General features: G+C 41.7%; 1 protein-coding gene across 1 annotated transcript in view; it reads right to left on the bottom strand.

Annotated features, from left to right (window-relative positions):
- LOC135089169 (cell adhesion molecule Dscam1-like) overlaps window positions 1-20,000 on the bottom strand; it is a 181,000-nt gene that overhangs the window by 78,824 nt on the left and 82,176 nt on the right. The window contains exons 4-5 of the mRNA XM_063984467.1: window positions 5,020-5,178; window positions 2,041-2,187 (exon numbers count right to left, since the gene is read on the bottom strand). Coding sequence (XP_063840537.1) covers window positions 2,041-2,187; window positions 5,020-5,178 — 306 coding nt within the window. The remainder of the gene's footprint in view (window positions 1-2,040; window positions 2,188-5,019; window positions 5,179-20,000) is intronic.

Here is a 20,000-nt window from a genome sequence, read left to right as displayed (position 1 = left end):
ATTATTGCTTTTTTATTTTTTTTATGTAGGAGGAGCACTAGCCAAGGGCAACAAAATTATTAAAAAAAAGGCCGATTGAGGTGCCGGTCCCCGAACAGAATCAAAAGCGGTCGTTAAAAATTAAAGGATAAATGTCTTGAAACCTCACTCTTGAAAGAGTTTAAGTCATAGGAAGGAGGAAATACAGAAACAGGAAGGGAGTTCCAGAGTTTACCAAAGAAAGGGATGAATGATTGAGAATACTGGTTGACTCTTGCATTAGAGAGGTGGACAAAATAGGGGTGGGAGAAAGAAGAAAGTCTTGTGCAGCGAGGCCACGGGATGAGAGGCATGCAGTTAGAAAGAGCAGAAGAGCAGTCAACATGAAAATAGCAGTAGAAGATAGCAAGAGATGCAATACTGCGGCGATGAGAGAGAGACTGAAGACAGTCTGGTAGAGAAAAGGAGTTGATAATATGAAAAGCCTTTGATTTCATCCTGTCTAAAAGAGCGGTATGAGTGGAACCCCACATGCATGTGAAGTATACTCCTTACATGGACGGATAAGGCCCTTTTACAGAGTTAGCAGCTGGTGGGGGGATGAGAAAAACCGGCGGAGACGACTACAACTATCTGAAGTTTATCATGAGCTGAAGTTAGAGAAATAGGTACTTTCTTCTACCTCACGCTATTTTCTCGTTATCTAGGCGACAAGTGGTAATTAATAAGGAAAGCAGGTAACGTACAGGTTATTTTGGACAGAGTGACACAACTATCTTGTCCTTGGTATAAACTAGTGCATCCCTATTCTATTACCAATGGCAGCAATAACAAAAATAATAACTATAATACTAATGAGAGCACCACGGGAACTTACGTACTTCATCTCGGATTCCAGAAAGCGAAACAAAACACTTGCCAAGTCTTTTCAATACTGGAGTAGAAAGAGCGGAGGCAAGTCTTGATTACTTACGAACCAATACCAGCAACAAATCACAGCAAACACTGAGGCAAGGATCCGTAACGGTACACTGAGCTAACTAACCCTCATATTCCCTCCCTAATAGAATGTTTACACTGCTGCAAGTTATACGAAGAAATATACTAAGAGAAAATGCGATTATATGAAATATTTTCCGAGCGTAGAAATGAGACTGAAGCATTATACATTCCAGGAAGACTGTTGTACATATTATTTTTGTTTGATTTTTTTTTTCAACCTATCCCTTATGAATATTGAAAAAAAAAAGTGCAACGGAATATTTCTGCAACAGTATTGAAATTCATCGATTTTTAACTTGCTATCAATACCGCTGCGATGACGCGAGCACTGAAGCAGCCATGGCCTTTTTTTCACTGACATCTGGGATGCGGGAGGAGCGGCGGAGAGGGGGCGTATCTTGCCCTGCCGCGGCCTGCACGACCCTTAGAGCGCCTGCAGGAAGTCAACGGAGATACGAAATGAGCGACGAGTGCCTATCGCTTGGTCCAGAATACCTTGGCTGCGAAAAATAAAAAGCTGTTCCTTTCTATCAAATTCACTGATGACGTAGGGCAAACAACTTCCGTGAATTTAGAAGAGAAAGAACTGAACGTAACACACACTCAACAGAGATACGGAATGAATGACCAGTGCCTATCGCTCGGTCCAAAACACCTTAGTTACGAATCATTATTCCTTTCTACCAAACTCACCCATCAGGTACAGAACGTTAACTTCCGTGAGCTTAGAAGAGGGAGAGTCACACGCAACACACACATGAGTCAAGAACATAAGAAAATAAAGGAAGCTGCAAGAAGCCATCAGGCCTACACGTAGTAGTCCTTGTACGAAACACAGTTACGTACCTATTTCCATCTATCATCCTCATTATTTATTTATTTTATTATTAATATTATTTTTTTTCTTTTTTTTTTTTGTTCCCTGACGATTCGACACTGAAAACCTGATTACTGAGTCCATACCCTTCATCTACCACTCCATCTGACAAACAGTTCCTTGTTATCTAATTTTTAAATCTAACTTTCTTAAGTTTAGACCAATATTTCATCGAGACTGACCTGTTACGATGACTCGGGCGGTGTTGGACGCTCTGGGGGAGTTGTCAAAAGCGTGGGAGGCGCGGCAGGACACCCGGGAGTAAGCGTCAGTGGCGGTGAGGCTCAGGATTAAAAGCTCACCACTCGGCAACACCCAGTAGCGGCCATCTGTGAGAGGAAGAGAAGGAGGAGGAGACACGTGGGTGAGTGGTGAGGGATGCAGGAAAGTTACGTAGGTGTTGAGGGACAAAAAGTAGAGTAGACGGTAGACAGGAACGTTAGATGGATATGTTTAGAGGGACCAAAAAGTAGAGTAGACAGTAGTAGGGCAGACAGAAGACAGGAAACTTAAGCCGGCATGTGCAGAGAGACAGAAAACTTACGGGGGAGCGTGTAGACGTACAGGAAAATTATCTAAGTGTCTAGAAAATAAAAATTACGTGGCTGAAGAAGGACAGAAAAGTTGTGGTGTGTATTGAGGGACAGAAAAGTTACGTGAATGTACTACAGAGGGACGAAGCAAAGTTACGTGGGTGTGTGATGAGGGACGCGGGAGAGAGAAAATATGGAAAAGGAGCTTAGAAAGGAAGAAGGAAAGTAGAGAGTTAAAGAGGATTAAGGAATAGAAACTGGAGGCATGAATGAGTGAAAGTGATATATACCTATATGTATGAGAGAGAGAGAGAGAGAGAGAGAGAGAGAGAGAGAGAGAGAGAGAGAGAGAGAGAGAGAGAGAGCATAATCAAACAGACAAGCGGCAATCAAGCAAACAAGCACACGACCAAAAAGAGAGAGACAAGCGAACAAAAGAAACTATGAATATATTTACTGAAAATATAAAGTTACATTCTCTCTCTCTCTCTCTCTCTCTCTCTCTCTCTCTCTCTCTCTCTCTCTCTCTCTCTCTCTCTCTCTCTCTCTCAAAACGCTAAATTCTGTACTGTATCAAAACAATACATCCACGTACACTATCGAGCTCTCTTTCCTCTCCTACCCTCCTCCCTCCCTCCTTCCCTCTCACTCTCCTTCCCTCCCTCCCTCCCGTGCTACAACAAACACTGATAAGACCCTTTGAGCGTTCTCCCTTCCCTCCCTCTCGCCCAAGACACCTGACAGTCAGACATCGAGCGTATGCCAGGCGCTCAGGCGTGTGTGAGATAGTTCTAAGAGAGAGAGAGAGAGAGAGAGAGAGAGAGAGAGAGAGAGAGAGAGAGAGAGAGAGAGAGAGAGAGAGAGACACTGATAGGACTAACATTGCCTTTATGATTTTTAATAATGCTGATAATGGTGTACTCTCTCTCTCTCTCTCTCTCTCTCTCTCTCTCTCTCTCTCTCTCTCTCTCTCTCTCTCTCTCTCTCTCTCTCTCTCTCTCTCCATTAATAATCTAATTACCGCCTCAACCACAATATTACCTTCATATATTACTTTCTCCGTCAACCGCTTATCCCTCCTTCCCTCCTCCCCCCCCCCATTCACTTTCCTCCATCCTTCTCTCCTGTCGTGTCTTCTCTTCCTCATCCCTCCTCCTTACTCACCACCACCTCCCTCCTCTAAGCCTTTTCAACTCTCCTCCTAACTACTCTCCCGTCTCTCCGCCCTCTTATCCCTCTCTTTCCCTCTCCTTCCCCTCCCTTTTCATCAAGCTTCTGTTCCCCTGCTCCTCTTCCTCCTCCTCCTCCTCCTCCTCCTCCTCCTCCTCTCCTCCCTCTTTCTCTCTCCCTCCATTTATCCCTCGATCATAAATCACCTTACAACATGGCGTTTATAACGGTTCTCCTACATACGTGCATACATACATACATACACATGATGTTAAATGAGTGCATATGCAAGCTTACACATACATAGATGTAAAGAATGAATACATGCGGTTGAAATATGAGGCAGAAATCTGCGTAGTACATCACCTACACACACACACACACACACACACACACACACACATATAATGTACAACTATCCAAATACATACACCACAAGAACTAACAACTACATACTACTACTACAATCACAACTACTACTACTACTACTACTACTACTACTACTACTACTGCCGGAGCTCTACTAAGGAGAGGCTCAACTCCGGCGCTCTACCGGGACACCTGTGGAATGCTAATTAGGTAAAGACACACCTGAAATTCCTACCCCCTCCCTATATTCCCCCCTCCTCCCCTGATGCCGTGACACAAATGAGATGAGACAGAGGCAGAGAGAGAGAGAGAGAGAGAGAGAGAGAGAGAGAGAGAGAGAGAGAGAGAGAGAGAGAGAGAGAGAGAGAGAGAGAGAGAAAAAAAGAGGGGGTAAAGGAGCCGTGATAAGAATTCAGAATAGAGAATGTAATCTTTTTAATGTCGACTCTCTCTCTCTCTCTCTCTCTCTCTCTCTCTCTCTCTCTCTCTCTCTCTCTCTCTCTCTCTCTCTCTCTCTCTCTCTCTCTCTGGTTGTTATCTTCTCATCCTTTTCTATTTCACTTATTCCACCTGATCCCTTATCTACCCTCCTCCCACTCTTCCTGCGCCCTTGTAAGCCAGTCTTTGTACAGTGTCCCAGCTATTGTCCCTCGCGCCACCCTCTCCCATCCATTACTGGCTATCTTATTATCTTTCTACCCCTTGTTCCTTTGCTGCAACCCGTTCCTTTTATCAACTCTATTTTTTAGCCCCACCTTCCCTTACATTATTTCAGTGAGGTAATCTCCCCCTTCCCTCCTAATATGTACTAGTCCACCTCACCCCTATTCTTACCCCTCCTGACCCTCACTCTTGTTTCATCCTCCCTACACTGAACGCACTGAACGTCTCTCCCTTCCTTCCTTCTTTCCTCCAGCTCCCCTTCTCTTCCCTTGCCTTCCTTCCCCTCCATCTTATAACTAACACCTGCAGTTTCCTTTCCTCAACCCTTACCCTCCACTTCTTCTCCTCCTCGTCCTCCTTGTCCTCCTCCTCCCATGTATCCCTCGTCACTTCATCTACCTTTCTCGCCCGCGTTTCCTTCCTTACCTGGCCTGGTGGAGACGGAGAGGGAACGCCCGTCGACACTCCAAGACGTGAGAGACACATGTCGAGCCACAGTCGGAGGAACGTCGCAGGAGAAGACCGCGGCACCTCCCACCACACCGGTAGCGTCACTCACTCCGACCTCGAAGCGCTGCATCACAACTGTAGGCGAGGTGCGAGACACACACACGACTTGTAAGACTTATATTTCAGCGTGAGGAGCGTAAATTAAAGGAAGACGAGGGAGAAACACACAGAAATACACAGGTCCTCGCCTCCTGTCATAATTACACGTGAGTTATATATATAGTTTAAAGAGGAAATGAATGAAGATTGATTCTGTTGATGATAGCATTGGAATATATTGCAACGTGGGGGAATGATAAGGTTCTAATGGGGGTGTGTGGGTTGGGGGATGGGGGTGTTTGGAGAATAAAATGGGTTGGTTTAATTAATTATTTTTACCTGCATGCACATTCACCAATCATAAAATGGAGAGGGGAAAGTTAAAGACCTGCGTGGGGAACAAATCAAATGGCGATGAAGGGAATGAAAAAAAAAATTTCATTCTTTATTGGTACGGGAACAAACATATAAAATAAAAATAAAAAGTGGCAGTTTAATGAACATGAGAGGCTGGATTTTTCTCTTTTATAGATTTGAAAATGAACGACGGACAGACAGCAATGATATAAATAAAGAAATATATCCAACACACACACACACACACACACACAGAGAGAGAGAGAGAGAGAGAGAGAGAGAGAGAGAGAGAGAGAGAGAGAGAGAGAGAGAGAGAGAGAGAGAGAGAAACCCCAACGACGACGTGAAAAGATAAAGTGTAGCATTTAATTTTCCCGGGAAATACACAAGGTAATAAAAGAAGAGGCGGAGGTGTCAGAGAGCGAGGGGACGCAGGGCAGGGAGGCTGAGATGGACAGTTGAGATGGAAGGCGTATGAGCACTGGAGCGTATGAACAATAACAGGCTCTGGTGTATGGAGAGCCACGAGGGGAGGAATAAACCTCACGTTATACTGATAAATAAAGGGAAATGGAAGGTATACGGTAGCTATACTCAGTCATATACGCACTGAAAGGAATACTGTGTAGCGATGAGGTGTCAGTGACGAGTCGTGGTTCATGTGTGATGGTCAGATCATGGTATTGTGTGTTGTGTGCGATTTTAGTTTAGGTTCCGGTTAGTTGTGTGGTGTGAGACGTACAAGTGTTTTTGCAGGGATTTTTTTTTTTTTTTCTTCTTCTCATGAAATGCAGGTTAATTTTCGTTCAACTATTCAAGGCAAGATAAGGATCCGAAGTGAAATGAGAGTGATAATGATGATAATAATGGTGATGATGATGACAGCGATGATGGTGATGCGTATGTGGGTTCCGATAGTATTTAGTTTTGTTGCTTAGCTTTAAGAGTTACAACATTAATCATTTATATATAATTTGCCACGTGTTTTTCTTCCAATTCAAATAAGTCGTCAGATTTATTCATATCTACTTTTCCACATGTCACATTTAATATTATTTTTAAACACATTTTTTCCAACTCTTTGTTTACTGTAAAACTTAAAAGCTCGATCACCGCATAAAACTCAGCGAATTCCAAAGCAAGACCGATGGATACGCTGCGCTTTTTCTTTTTTTGTTAATACATTTATATCCGCACACAAGTATTTTGCATATTAATACAACTTTTATTCAACATAAATCCACACAACAGAAAAATTGCTTCATAAATTCGTATATTTTGCAGCTGGGCAGCTCACTTTGCAGCGCGCGCGCACGTCACACACACACACACACACACACACACACACACACACACACACACACACACACACACACACACACACACACGGGAAGCACAGGAACTGCCAAATTAAGTTCCAGCCGGAATTGGAAGTGACCGGAACTCCATAAAGCTTCCGGTCGTAGTTGGTTGAAAAAAAAAAAAGTTATTTGTAGCTCCTGCTTTTTTTTTTTTTGTAACTCCAAGTTGGGCTCGGTGTTAAAGTTGCCTTTAAAGCGGAGGTCGCGCTTATATTGGCGTAGTAGTAGTAGTAGCAGTAGTAGTAGTAGTAGTAGTAGTAGTAGTAGTAGTAGTAGTAGTAGTAGTAGTAAAAGTAGGTGCAGAAGTAGTGATAGTAGCAGTAGCAGTAGTTTTATCTTTTTTAGTATAGTCAAAGAAACCCGGTAATCTAAGGAATAAATGGAACGCAAAACATGAGTAATTACCTATCTATTTATCCGTCTATCCATTGATCTATCTGTCTATCTATCTGTAAAGGGAAATCTCCGGAACTACATAGGCCTCAGTTTCAGGAATTCCGTTCCTCTTTAACTTTTTGGGGGAGTGGCAAATTAACGAGCTCTTTTGATATTTCTGTGGTCTTTGCCAGCATCCTTCCCGCATAAAAATAACACGTACCCACAATTTTTTTTCCCTCACACGTCACATAATCACCACCACCACTACCACCACCACCATTATCACTACCACCACCACCATCAGTATCTAAAACCTAAACTTATGAAAAACACTTCCCAGAACTTCCTCCACTAACCTGCACTGTCTAGCCGTCTATTCCGGGCTGCACAAACTCTGTCAACACTTCCTACGCTAATCTACACCGTCTAACCGTCTATTTCAGACCACACAAACATTACCAATAGCTCCAGCGCTAATCTACACTGTATAACCGTCTATTCCAGTCCACACGAACATTACCAACACTTCCTGCGTTAATCAAAACTGTGTAACTGTCTATTCCAGGCCACTTAAGGCTTCCCAAACCTTTCCGCACTAATTTACAGTATCTAACCGTTTATTCCAGTTAACACGAGACAGAAAAGGAACCCACAAGACGCTGAATACTGAGAGAATAAGCAAGGCTGCCTCCGACTACGCTTCTAGAAATATTAACCCAACAATGCTGCTGTCCTAAGCCTGATTTTTTGCCGCCGCACGTTCCGAGGCTTCGCTGTGAATATGAGAAATCTTACAACCAAAAGCACACGGAATTCCGACCTGTAGTGGACCAAAGGTGGGTGTGTTCCCTGCTGCAGAATACACCCGTCTACACCACGTCAGCTACGCCTACAGGTAAAAAAAAAAAAAAAAAGATACTATTCATTCTTCTTTTCATGCTTTTCCTGTTTTTTTTTTTTTGTCTCGCTACGTGTTATAGAGGATAGGATCAGAATTTAGTTTTTGTTACTTTTTTTATTTTTACGCGCCTACAGGTTACAAAAAGTCGTATTCATTCATCCTTCTTCTTCTTCTTCTTCTTCTTCTTCTTCTTCTTTTTCTGTTTCCTTTCGTTTCGTTACGAGTTATAACGAAAAGGATCAGATTTTTTTTTTTTGTACCAGATTTTTTTTTAATGGTTTCTGAAGGTCACTTGTAGGATGTATAATGAAGTTTTTGTTCTTTTTGTTAGGTATATATTTGTGTTTGTATTTTATTTATTTTTTAATGTGTTTATGTATCAATTTCTATATCAAATTATTGTCATTATTTATTAGTACTACTACCACCAACAAGAAAGAAAATTTTGAAGAAGAAGAAGAAGAAGAAGAAGAAGAAGAAGAAGAAGAAGAAGAAGAAGAAGAAGAAGAAAATAACAACAACAACAACAACAACTACTATTACTACTACTACTACTACTACTACTGCAACAGCATCAACAACACCGATGACGACGACAACATGAACAAGAGAAAAAAATACACCAAAATCCCAAACGAAACAAAACTTCGAAAAACACACTCATACATCATTCAAACACAACCCTTTCTTTCCCTGCCATACCTAAACACACACACACACACACACACACACACACACACACACACACATATCCCATAATTGCACCCTATCTTGCATCAGTTGGGAGCAAAATACTCTATCAGGAATCCCATCATCACGACGCGGGATTGATGCATATATATGTAAACAAATTACACATAAATCCGGGTTGCTTTCCGGCTACAGCGGCCCATATTAATCACCGGAACCCGACCTGGTATTAGGGAGTGATTAAATACAGGTCAGACATTGGTGATTGTGCGCTGGTATCGCTTCGTTTTAACTCTCTCTCTCTCTCTCTCTCTCTCTCTCTCTCTCTCTCTCTCTCTCTCTCTGAATGAGGGAGCGCGGAGCGGGGAGATTGATGTATAGATAGAGGAAGGAGGGAGAGAGGTAAAGATAGAGGCCACGGAGGGAGAGAGGGAGAGGGGGAAGAGTGAGTGAGGGAGAGAGAGTGAGAGGCAGGAAGAGTGGGAGTAGAGATAATTGCACCATTCAGCTTTAACAAATATTTAACTCTAGCGAATAGAATGCCTCTCTCTCTCTCTCTCTCTCTCTCTCTCTCTCTCTCTCTCTCTCTCTCTCTCTCTCTCTCTCTCTCTCTCTCTCTCTCTCTCTCTCTCTCTCTCAGTCATTTATCAAGCGGGTGATTGGTCCATCAGCTGATTAGTGACGCTTGAATCTCCTCGATGATTGGCAGAACCATCAATCATCAGCCAATTAGCGAAGACTCTCTGACGTCATCAAAGGGTTGGCATGACGCAATGACTGACACACACACACACACACACACACACACACACACACACACACACACACAACATAGACTAAAAAAAATATATCAAAATATTCCAAGACCCAATATAAATCTTTCAATGCTACTCGTTGTTTTCCCTCATTTATTCTCTCTCTCTCTCTCTCTCTCTCTCTCTCTCTCTCTCTCTCTCTCTCTCTCTCTCTCTCTCTCTCTCTCTCTCTCTCTCTCTCTCTCTCTCTCTCTCTCTCTCCTTCCTGCCCTCTCTCTCTCGCCTACCCCCCAGCCACACAAATCTCCGTCAGCTGATGTGGAAAATGAGCCTCCAAATATATCCCCGTCGACAAGGGAGGTGAAGGATGTACGACACTTTCTTCACGACATGAGGCATTACGCTTGATAACTCGACGGTGGCGGGCGTAGGAAGGAACGGTAGATTTGAGAGAGAGAGAGAGAGAGAGAGAGAGAGAGAGAGAGAGAGAGAGAGAGAGAGAGAGAGAGAGAGAGAGAGAGTCGTTAAGCTTGACTCAGCCTCGTTAACCTTCGACCTTGTTGACTTGACCTGGATCCGTTCCGAGAGAGAGAGAGAGAGAGAGAGAGAGAGAGAGAGAGAGAGAGAGAGAGAGAGAGAGAGAGAGAGAGAGAGAGAGAGAGAGAGAGAGAGAGATACAAAAAATACAGACCAAACAGACGGATAGAGAAACAAACAGAAACAGACAAATAAACAGAAAAAGAAAAAAAAAACGCAACCAAACAGACATAGAGACAGACAGACAGACAGACAAACACACAAACGAAGAGACAAACAACCAAGCAAACATAGAAAAACAGAACAAACATTACACCACAGCCAGCCATCCACCGAACAAAATCCACCTAACTATCCCATCAAATCCAGACAAAACATCCATATGACAACCACCCCCACCACCACCACCAGGAGGAGGAGGAGGAATAGCAGAGGGGCGTGCCTTAGCATAGCAGAAGCAGACTCATCGTTCTCATCTCTAGTGCCCTCGCTCTCTCACGCAGAATGGCGCAAAAAAATGGAGAAAAGAACAATAAAACTAAATAATAACAGCGTATAACGACCTCGTTCTCCTCTCATCCATCAGCATTACTCCTCAAATTAAAGGGAGGGAATGCAGGGAAGCGAAGCACGAGGGAATCGTCGACGAGAATGACCCGTGCTGGCGTGTGTCTCGCTAAGTTTCGCTCACGTCCAGTGTCCTTTGGGTCATAACAGGGTGGAATTTTTATCTGTCTTATTTCTGTGGCGATAAGCGAGTGACTCCTCACTCTCTCTCTCTCTCTCTCTCTCTCTCTCTCTCTCTCTCTCTCTCTCTCTCTCTCTCTCTCTCTCTCTCTCTCTCTCTCTCTCTCTCTCTTATATCCTAGTACATCTTTTGTTTACGTTATGAGTAAAATTGTTAACGAGAGAGAGAGAGAGAGAGAGAGAGAGAGAGAGAGAGAGAGAGAGAGAGAGAGAGAGAGAGAGAGAGAGAGAATCTTCTAATAAAGGGCCCATAAGATGCTACTTATGTAAGAGATCAACATATAAACAAACAAGAATATATGAGCAAAAAAAGATACCAGAAAGGTACCAGAAAAAGAGGAGGAGGAGGAGAAGGAGCAAAAGGAGGAGGAAGAGGAAGAGGAGATGAAATGGAAAAGTTACTGAACGACCAAACTTTCTAATAAAACTGGCGGGTGCTAACTTTCCCCCTAGCATCCGTACGTATGTAAATGCGTCTATATAGTGCTTCTATATAGTGTGCTGTGAGGGAGAGGAGGAGGAGGAGGAGGAGGAGGAGGAGGAGTAGAAAGGAGGGAAGGGAGAAAAGAGGAGGTTAAGGGAAAGAAAAGCTCTGAGAAGGCTATGAATGAAATGCAGTGTTTTGTTCGTGTGATCTAATGTTATGTAGAAAGTAATGTTGGTGGCAGTAATAGTAGTAATAGTAGTAATAGCAGTAGTAGTGGTGGTGGTAGTAGTAATAGTAGTAGTAGTAGTAATAGTAGTAGTAGTAGTAGTAGTAGTAGTAGTAGTAGTAGTAGTAGTAGTAGTAGTAGTAGTAGTAGTAGTGGTAGCAGCAGCAGCAGCAGCAACAGCAGCAGCAGCAGCAGCAGCAGCAGCAGCAGCAGCAGCAGCAGTAGTAGTAGTAGTAGTAGTAGTAGAGTAGTAGTAGTAGTAGTAGTAGTAGTAGTAGTAGTAGTAATAGTAGTAGTAGTAGTAGTAGTAGTAGTAGTAGTAGTAGTTGTTGTTGTTGTTGTTGTTATTGCTGTTGTTGTTGTTGTTATTGCTGTTGTTGTTGTTGTTCTTGTTGTTGTTGTTGTTGGTGTAACAACAACAACAACAACAACAATAATAATAATAATAATAATAATAATAATAATAATAATAATAATAATAATAATATCAGCAATGTCATCACCAACAACAACAAAAACAGCTATTACTACTTTTTTTTATGTAGGAAGGACACTGGCCAAGGGCAACAAAAATCTAATAAAAAAAATGCCCACTAAAATGCCAGTCCCATAAAAGGGTCAAAGCAGAGGTCAAAAATTGATGAATAAGTGTCTTGAAACCTCCCTCTTGAAAGAATTCAGGTCATAGGAAGATGAAAATACAGAAGCAGGCAGGGAGTTGCAGAGTTTACCAGAGAAAGGGATGAATGATTGAGAATACTGGTTAACTCTTGCGTTAGAGAGGTGGACAGAATAGGGGTGAGAGGAAGAAGAAAGTCTTGTGCAGCGAGGCCGTGGAAGGAGGGGAGGCATGCAGTTAGCAAGATCAGAAGAGCAGTTAGCATGAAAATAGCGGTAGAAGACAGCTAGATATGCAACATTGCGGCGGTGAGAGAAAGGCTGAAGACAGTCAGTTACAGGAGAGGAGTTGATGAGACGAAAAGCTTTTGATTCCACCCTGTTTAGAAGAGCAGTATGAGTGGAACCCCCAGACATGTGAAGCATACTCCATACACGGACGGATAAGGCCCTTGTACAGAGTTAGCAGCTGGGGGGGGGGTGAGAAAAACTGGCGGAGACGTCTCAGAACGCCTAACTTCATAGAAGCTGTTTTAGCTAGAGATGAGATGTAAAGTTTCCAGTTCAGATTATAAGTAAAGGACAGACCGAGGATGTTCAGTGTAGAAGAGGGGAACAGTTGAGTGTCATTGAAGAAGAGGGGATAGTTGTCTGGAAGGTTGTGTCGAGTTGATAGATGGAGGAATTGAGTTTTTGAGGCATTGAACAATACCAAGTTTGCTCTGCCCCAATCAGAAATTTTAGAAAGATCAGAAGTCAGGCGTTCTGTGGCTTCCCTGCGTGACATGTTTACCTCCTGAAGGGTTGGACGTCTATGAAAAGACGTGGAAAAGTGCAGGGTGGTATCATCAGCGTAGGAGTGGATAGGACAAGAAGTTTGGTTTAGAAGATCATTAATGAATAATAAGAAGAGAGTGGGTGACAGGACAGAACCCTGAGGAACACCACTGTTAATAGATTTAGGAGAAGAACAGTGACCGTCTACCACAGCAGCAATAGAACGGTCAGAAAGGAAACTTGAGATGAAGTTACAAAGAGCAGGATAGAAACCGTAGGAGGGTAGTTTGGAAATCAAAGCTTTGTGCCAGACTCTATCAAAAGCTTTTGATATGTCCAAGGCAACAGCAAAAGTTTCACCAAAATCTCTAAAAGAGGATGACCAAGACTAAGTAAGGAAAGCCAGAAGATCACCAGTAGAGCGGCCTTGACGGAACCCATACTAGCGATCAGATAGAAGGTTGTGAAGTGATAGATGTTTAAGAATCTTCCTGTTGAGGATAGATTAAAAAACTTTAGATAGGTAGGAAATTAAAGCAATAGGACGGTAGTTTGAGGGATTAGAACGGTCACCTTTTTTAGGAACAGGTTGAATGTAGGCAAACTTCCAGCAAGAAGGAAAGGTAGATGTTGACAGACAGAGCTGAAAGAGTTTGACTAGGCAAGGTGCAAGCACGGAGGCACAGTTTCAGAGAACAATAGGAGGGACCCCATCAGGTCCATAAGCCTTCCGAGGGTTTAGGCCAGCGAGGGCATGGAAAACATCATTGCGAAGAATTTTAATAGGTGGCATGAAGTAGTCAGAGGGTGGAGGAGAGGGAGGAACAAGCCCAGAATCGTCCAGGGTAGAGTTTTTAGCAAAGGTTTGAGCAAAGAGTTCAGCTTTAGAAATAGATGTGATAGCAGTGGTGCCATCTGGTTGAAAAAGAGGAGGGAAAGAAGAAGCAAGGTTATTGGAGATATTTTGGCTAGATGCCAGAAATCACGAGGGGAGTTAGATCTTGAAAGGTTTTGACATTTTCTGTTAATGAAGGAGTTTTTGGCTAGTTGGAGAACAGACTTGGCATGGTTCCGGGCAGAAATATAAAGTGCATGAGATTCTGGTGATGGAAGGCTTAAGTACCTTTTGTGTGTCACCTCTCTATCATGTATAGCACGAGAACAAGCTATGTTAAACCAAGGTTTAGAAGGTTTAGGACGAGAAAAAGAGTGAAGAATGTATGCCTCCATGCCAGACACTATCACCTCTGTTATGCGCTCAGCACACAAAGACGGGTCTCTGACACGGAAGCAGTAGTCATTCCAAGGAAAATCAGCAAAATACCTCCTCAGGTCCCCCAAACTAGCAGAGGCAAAACGCCAGAGGCACCTTCGCTTAGGGGGATCCTGAGGAGGGATTGGAGTGATAGGACAAGATAAAGATATGAGATTGTGATCGGAGGAGCCCAACGGAGAAGAAAGGGTGACAGCATAAGCAGAAGGATTAGAGGTCAGGAAAAGGTCAAGAATGTTGGGCGTATCTCCAAGACGGTCAGGAATACGAGTAGGGTGTACTACTACTACTACTACTACTACTACTACTACTACTACTACTACTACCACTACTACTACTACTACTACTACTACTGCTATTACAATACCAACAACAACAACAACAACAACAACAACAACAGCAACAACAACAACAACAACAACAACAACAACAACAACATCATCATCATCATCATCATCATCATCATCATCAACAACAATAACATCAACAACATCAACGAAACTAGCAATAAAACAGGTACAATAAGGCTCATAATATTTTCACACACACACACACACACACACACACACACACGTAATTTGCAAGAGCTAAAATATTACCTCACAAAGTCAGTTTAACGTCATAATGAGCCTTAATGAGCTGTATGTAACATTGCTGCTATTATACATCTTTCTGGAAACATGTGAATAGACAAACGATACACTTCAGCAGATTAAAGAATAAAAATTGAGGGGAAAACACGAAACACAGTAAATATAAAGGTTAGAATTAAAGAAACCTTCCTCATTGACCCCTAGTTGAGTCATTCGAATGAGCTCTAATATCGTTGGAAAATAAAATGAAAATGGTAGATTCCAGTAAGGCCAGAAGACTAAAGTTTAAAGAAAAACACTAAATACGATAAAATTAATGGTTAGAACTCAAGTAACCTCCCCAACTCCTTCAATCTAAAGATCTGATTAACAAGCAAAAGTAGATAAATGGATTCTTATCAGAACAGACAACTAATGTTAAACGAAAGAATCTCAGTATTGCAGAAGTAAATGGAGAATGTTACTCGCTTGTGACCTAGACTGTATACGCACTAATGCAGCATTCACGACGGGAAGTTACGGCCTCAGAGGTGAGCGAGCAAATTCGAAAACTGCCTGGGGCTTTGTAAAACTAATACTCGTATATACACATGGAAATTTCAGCGGGCGGCACCTAGTGGGGAACATAAACCTCATGACGGGTCACGTGTCCTTGCCCAAACCTCTCTCCTGCCCCTTGATCCATAGGCACGTCAGAAAATAACGGCAGAACATCACAGTAGAACATCACAGCAACACCTCTACCGTGTGTCACTCCCACCACGCCCAAATCGCGACATAGTCTAATAGTTCAACCCTCGTGAAATCCGACATCATGCGGCTACTATGTGAACATGTGGGGTGAAAAACGCGCTAAGAATGGTGGGTGGAGGGGCGGCGTAGGCGAGTCGGCTGGACTGCAGTTGTGTGGCGCGGCCGCTAAAAGTGTTGGAAATGCTGCGTAACGCTCTCGCCCCCTTCGTCCCCCCATCACTTGTGTGTGTGTGTGTGTGTGTGTGTGTGTGTGTGTGTGTGTGTGTGTGTGTGTGTGTGTGTGTGTGTGTGTGTCGCCCTTGCCATCACCACACAGACTCCGCACTACTCATATTCTCTCTCTCTCTCTCTCTCTCTCTCTCTCTCTCTCTCTCTCTCTCTCTCTCTCTCTCTCTCTCTCTCTCTCTCTCTCTCTCTCTCTGCGCCTTGTAAACACGGTACCCTCTGGAAACCAATCAAGGAGCCTATTCTTTTTTTTTTCCTCCCTTTTCACGTATAAATATAAGCGCAGAGCCTCGTGGTCCACTCCCAGCAAGTCCTCACACTGTCCACCCGCGGCTCTTCCTCCATCCTCCTTCCTCCGCCCGCTGCTCTATTTTCACGCCACACACTGTTATCTTTGTTGTTTTCCCTCCTTTGTCACACTATATCTCTGGTAGCTAAGGCATGTCACTGTACAGGAGGAGGGGGAGGAGGAGGAGAAGGAGGAAGAGGAAGGTACGTACAGTAATGGTAATAACGAAGCTAAAAGGGAAGAGGAAAGAAGCAAAACTAAGGACTAAGACAGTGACAAGAACGAGGACGAGAACAAGGAAGAGAACAAGTGGCAGGAGAAGCGAATTTCAAACAGCGATATATTTCATTCACGAGAAAAGTGAAACAACACGGAGCGCCAGAGAAAGAAGGAGTGTGACACGCAAACCCGACGGGAAATATTGATGAAAGCCGAACGGAATATGCAGGGAAGAATTCAAATCACTGGCTAGAACTCCGCCATTCCTTCTAATATAAAAAAAAAAAAATGCAGCTGAAGAAAATGGGCCCAAAAGAGTAAAAAGACAAAACTGAATGACTAAATCCAGACAAAAAAAAATAAAGCAAAATGCAAAGAAAAGAGACGCAAAAAGGATAGAGAACAGAATATAAGAAAGCGAAACTAAAAACCAACTAAAGAAGAGCAAAACTAAAGCAAAAATGAACGAAAGACGAGAATATATATATATATATATATATATATATATATATATATATATATATATATATATATATATATATATATATATATATATATATATATATATATATAACAAAAATTACTAAAAGGAAAGAAACTACTGACAAAACACGAAACTAAATAAGGGAAAGAAAATAAAAATAAATAAATAAATAATAATAATGATAATAATAATAATAATAATAATAATAATAATAATAATAATAATAATAATGATAATAATAATAATAATATTAATGATAATAATAATAATAATAATAATAATAATAATAATAATAATAATAATAATAATAATAATATAAAGAGCAAGAAAATTAAACACAAAAACACACACTAAGAAAAAAGAATAAAAGAAAAAAGAGAGAAAGAGAAAGAAAGAAAGAAAGAGAGAAGAAAAAAGAAAGAAAAAAAAACATACATCAAACAGGTGATTAAATTTTCGTTCACCTGTAATTAACAACAACCGCGTTACCTGAGCTCACGGGTGTCAGGTGAAGAAGAGCAGCCACTCTCCCTTCCCTTTGGCAGCCGCTTTTCGAAGTGAACAGGTATTGTGTTGCCCTGTTTGACGTTCACTGTATGTCTGTCCATCTGTGTTCCCGCTTCGATATCAGTTTTCAGATATTTGAACGTATCTGTGACTCCCTGTGTGTGTGTGTGTGGGTGGGTGGGTGGGTGGGTGTCAGTCGTTTTTGCATGTATGTCTATATATTCGCTCTTTGTCTTCTCATCTCATATGTTTCCTTATCAGTTTGTCAATGTATCTTGCTCACAACACGTCAGTCACTCCTATGGCTATAGATAAGTCTCTCTCTCTCTCTCTCTCTCTCTCTCTCTCTCTCTCTCTCTCTCTCTCTCTCTCTCTCTCTCTCTCTCTCTCTCTCTCTCTCTCTCTCTCTCTCTCTCTTAGATGTCGAGGTTTCAGCCTTAGCACTACTACTACTACTACTACTACTACTACTACTACTACTACTACTACTACTACTACTGCTGCTACTACTATTAATACTAATACTAATACTAATACCGTAATAATACATAAAACACACCATCAAGTCTATGATATGAAGAGTAAGAGGAGCTTAATTACTGTCCCCTGCCTTAAGAAGAATGACAGCATATATCTCCCTATCCTCCGCCTTAATAAAGAGCGTTATTAAAACTGGTCTAAAAATGCTTTCTTCCTCACGCTGGCCTCCATCTTGGTATAATGGACTGGACTGGCCTGCCTTCTTTCACTACCGTCGCCAGAACTACTTTATATAACTCTGGATGTGAGGTGTTTTAGTAATCATTTCTTAAATTGAATATTCACAGTGGTTTTCTTTCAAAGTGATATTCTAGAGACCTTATTTTTTTTTGTCCCTATGAAAGTCTTGTCTATTTTTCACTATCGTCCCCAGGAGTATTTTATACACCTTTAAATTTGAAGTATTTTAGTAACCAGTTCGTAATAAGAAAATTTGTCATGGTTTTCTTTGGAAGTGATATGCTAGACACCTTATTTTCTGTTCCAATGAAAGTCTTTCTATCTTTCACTATCGTTGTTGTATCTACTTTACACATTTGGATTTCATGTGTTCCAGTAGTTAGTTCGTATCATGAAAGTTTTTTGTTGTCTTTTTTTAAGAGTTATATCCTAGAGACATAACTGTATGCTTCTATGAAAGTCTTTTATCAATACTCAATAAGATTTTCTAGGATTTTCAAGTTCTAATGATCAGTCTGGTTCACGTAATCATATCTGAAAGAATACATCGTGTTTTCCCCAAAAAATATGTTTTTTTTTTTTTATTCACAATATCCTGCCTCTTTCAAATTATTTATATATACGCTCAGCAGGAGTTTTTATGTTCTACGATTCAAAGTTACAGTAATCAGATCAAAGAGAGTTTATGATGCTGTTCCCTCATTATGACATCTTGAAACCATGATTTCCTGCCTTTCTAAAACTCCTCAATACAATTTTTCAGGAAGGCATCATTTCGCAAACCTCTCCTGATTGCTGGCATTGATTCCCAAATGGTAGCTCGTTACTCGTGATTTTCTAGGTATCTCTGCTGAGTCTTGGTCATTTGCTATAAGAGGTTTAGTGAAACTTCATTTTTGTTTTAGTAATAAGGAAAAGCTTCAGAAAAGATCTGAAAGAGGTCTTTTTTTTTTATTTTCAAGCTACTTTCGTTCAATTTCTTCTTTTCTCCTTCATCTTATTACCTCCTTTTCTATATATAATGTTTCTCTCCTTTCTTCCATTTCACTTGACAACCTTCTTTCTCAATCTTTCCTTGTTCTCCTTTTCCCTCCTACAGTATATTATCTTTCATTTGTGATTGTAATTCAGTTTCTTCTTTTATACACGTCACTTCCACCTCATTAAATCTTTGACTGCTTTGTGCTCTCATCAAACTAAAACAAACTAAAAAAAATTTGACTATAATGAAAGACACTAATGAAAATAAAAGAAATGAATGACAAAGTGGCTTAAATCTAATCCTTCTTTCTGTCATGCTTTTTCTCCCCCGAAGTAAGGTCGTTTATGGTTAAAGAATTAAGGTTGTGGTGCATTATTGCTTTTCCTAGAGGCTCCTCAAGAACACGTAACTTTTCCTTCCCCTTCTAACCCAGCTATTCCAGTCTCATAAGCGACAATCCAAACAGCAGACAGCAAACCTCATCTTCCGCCAGACTACGTAGGTAGATTCAGGTGAAATGAAGTGCCTCATAAATCGTCCCCGTCACTTTATCTTCTGCAAAAGTGTTAATCTTATCCCGGAGGCGTGTCCACTACATAAATGCCGTGTTTCGTGGATCTGCACATAAAAAGCAGGAAGGGAACAGGCCGAAAACAAAGGCTGGCTGTCTCCCTGCCTCTCCTATTCCCCGATATCTCGCATTTCGCAGCCTCATTTTGCCTCTGATCTCATTTGATAGGATAATAGGCTCCAAATTGCAATCGTACAATGTAATACACTTAACGCGCCTAAAAAAGCTAAACACACGCACGCGGACTCTCGCACACACGCACACACACAAACACACACACACACACACACACACACACACACACACACACACACACACACACACACACACACATACCGCTTGGTGGTAACGTGCATTGTTACTTGGGAGGCTAAGGTCCGCGCCCCGTTCAAGTTGTTAAGGTTTCTTTTTTTACTGACAAGAGACCAGTTGCTGTCCCTGAGCGAAATGTTGATGGGGCGCACCGGG

The sequence above is a fragment of the Scylla paramamosain genome, chromosome 32 (assembly GCF_035594125.1).
Source record: "Scylla paramamosain isolate STU-SP2022 chromosome 32, ASM3559412v1, whole genome shotgun sequence".
Taxonomy (NCBI): Eukaryota; Metazoa; Arthropoda; class Malacostraca; order Decapoda; family Portunidae; genus Scylla; species Scylla paramamosain.
Note: the sequence above shows the minus strand (reverse complement) of the source record. Positions and strands in the feature narration are given on the sequence as shown.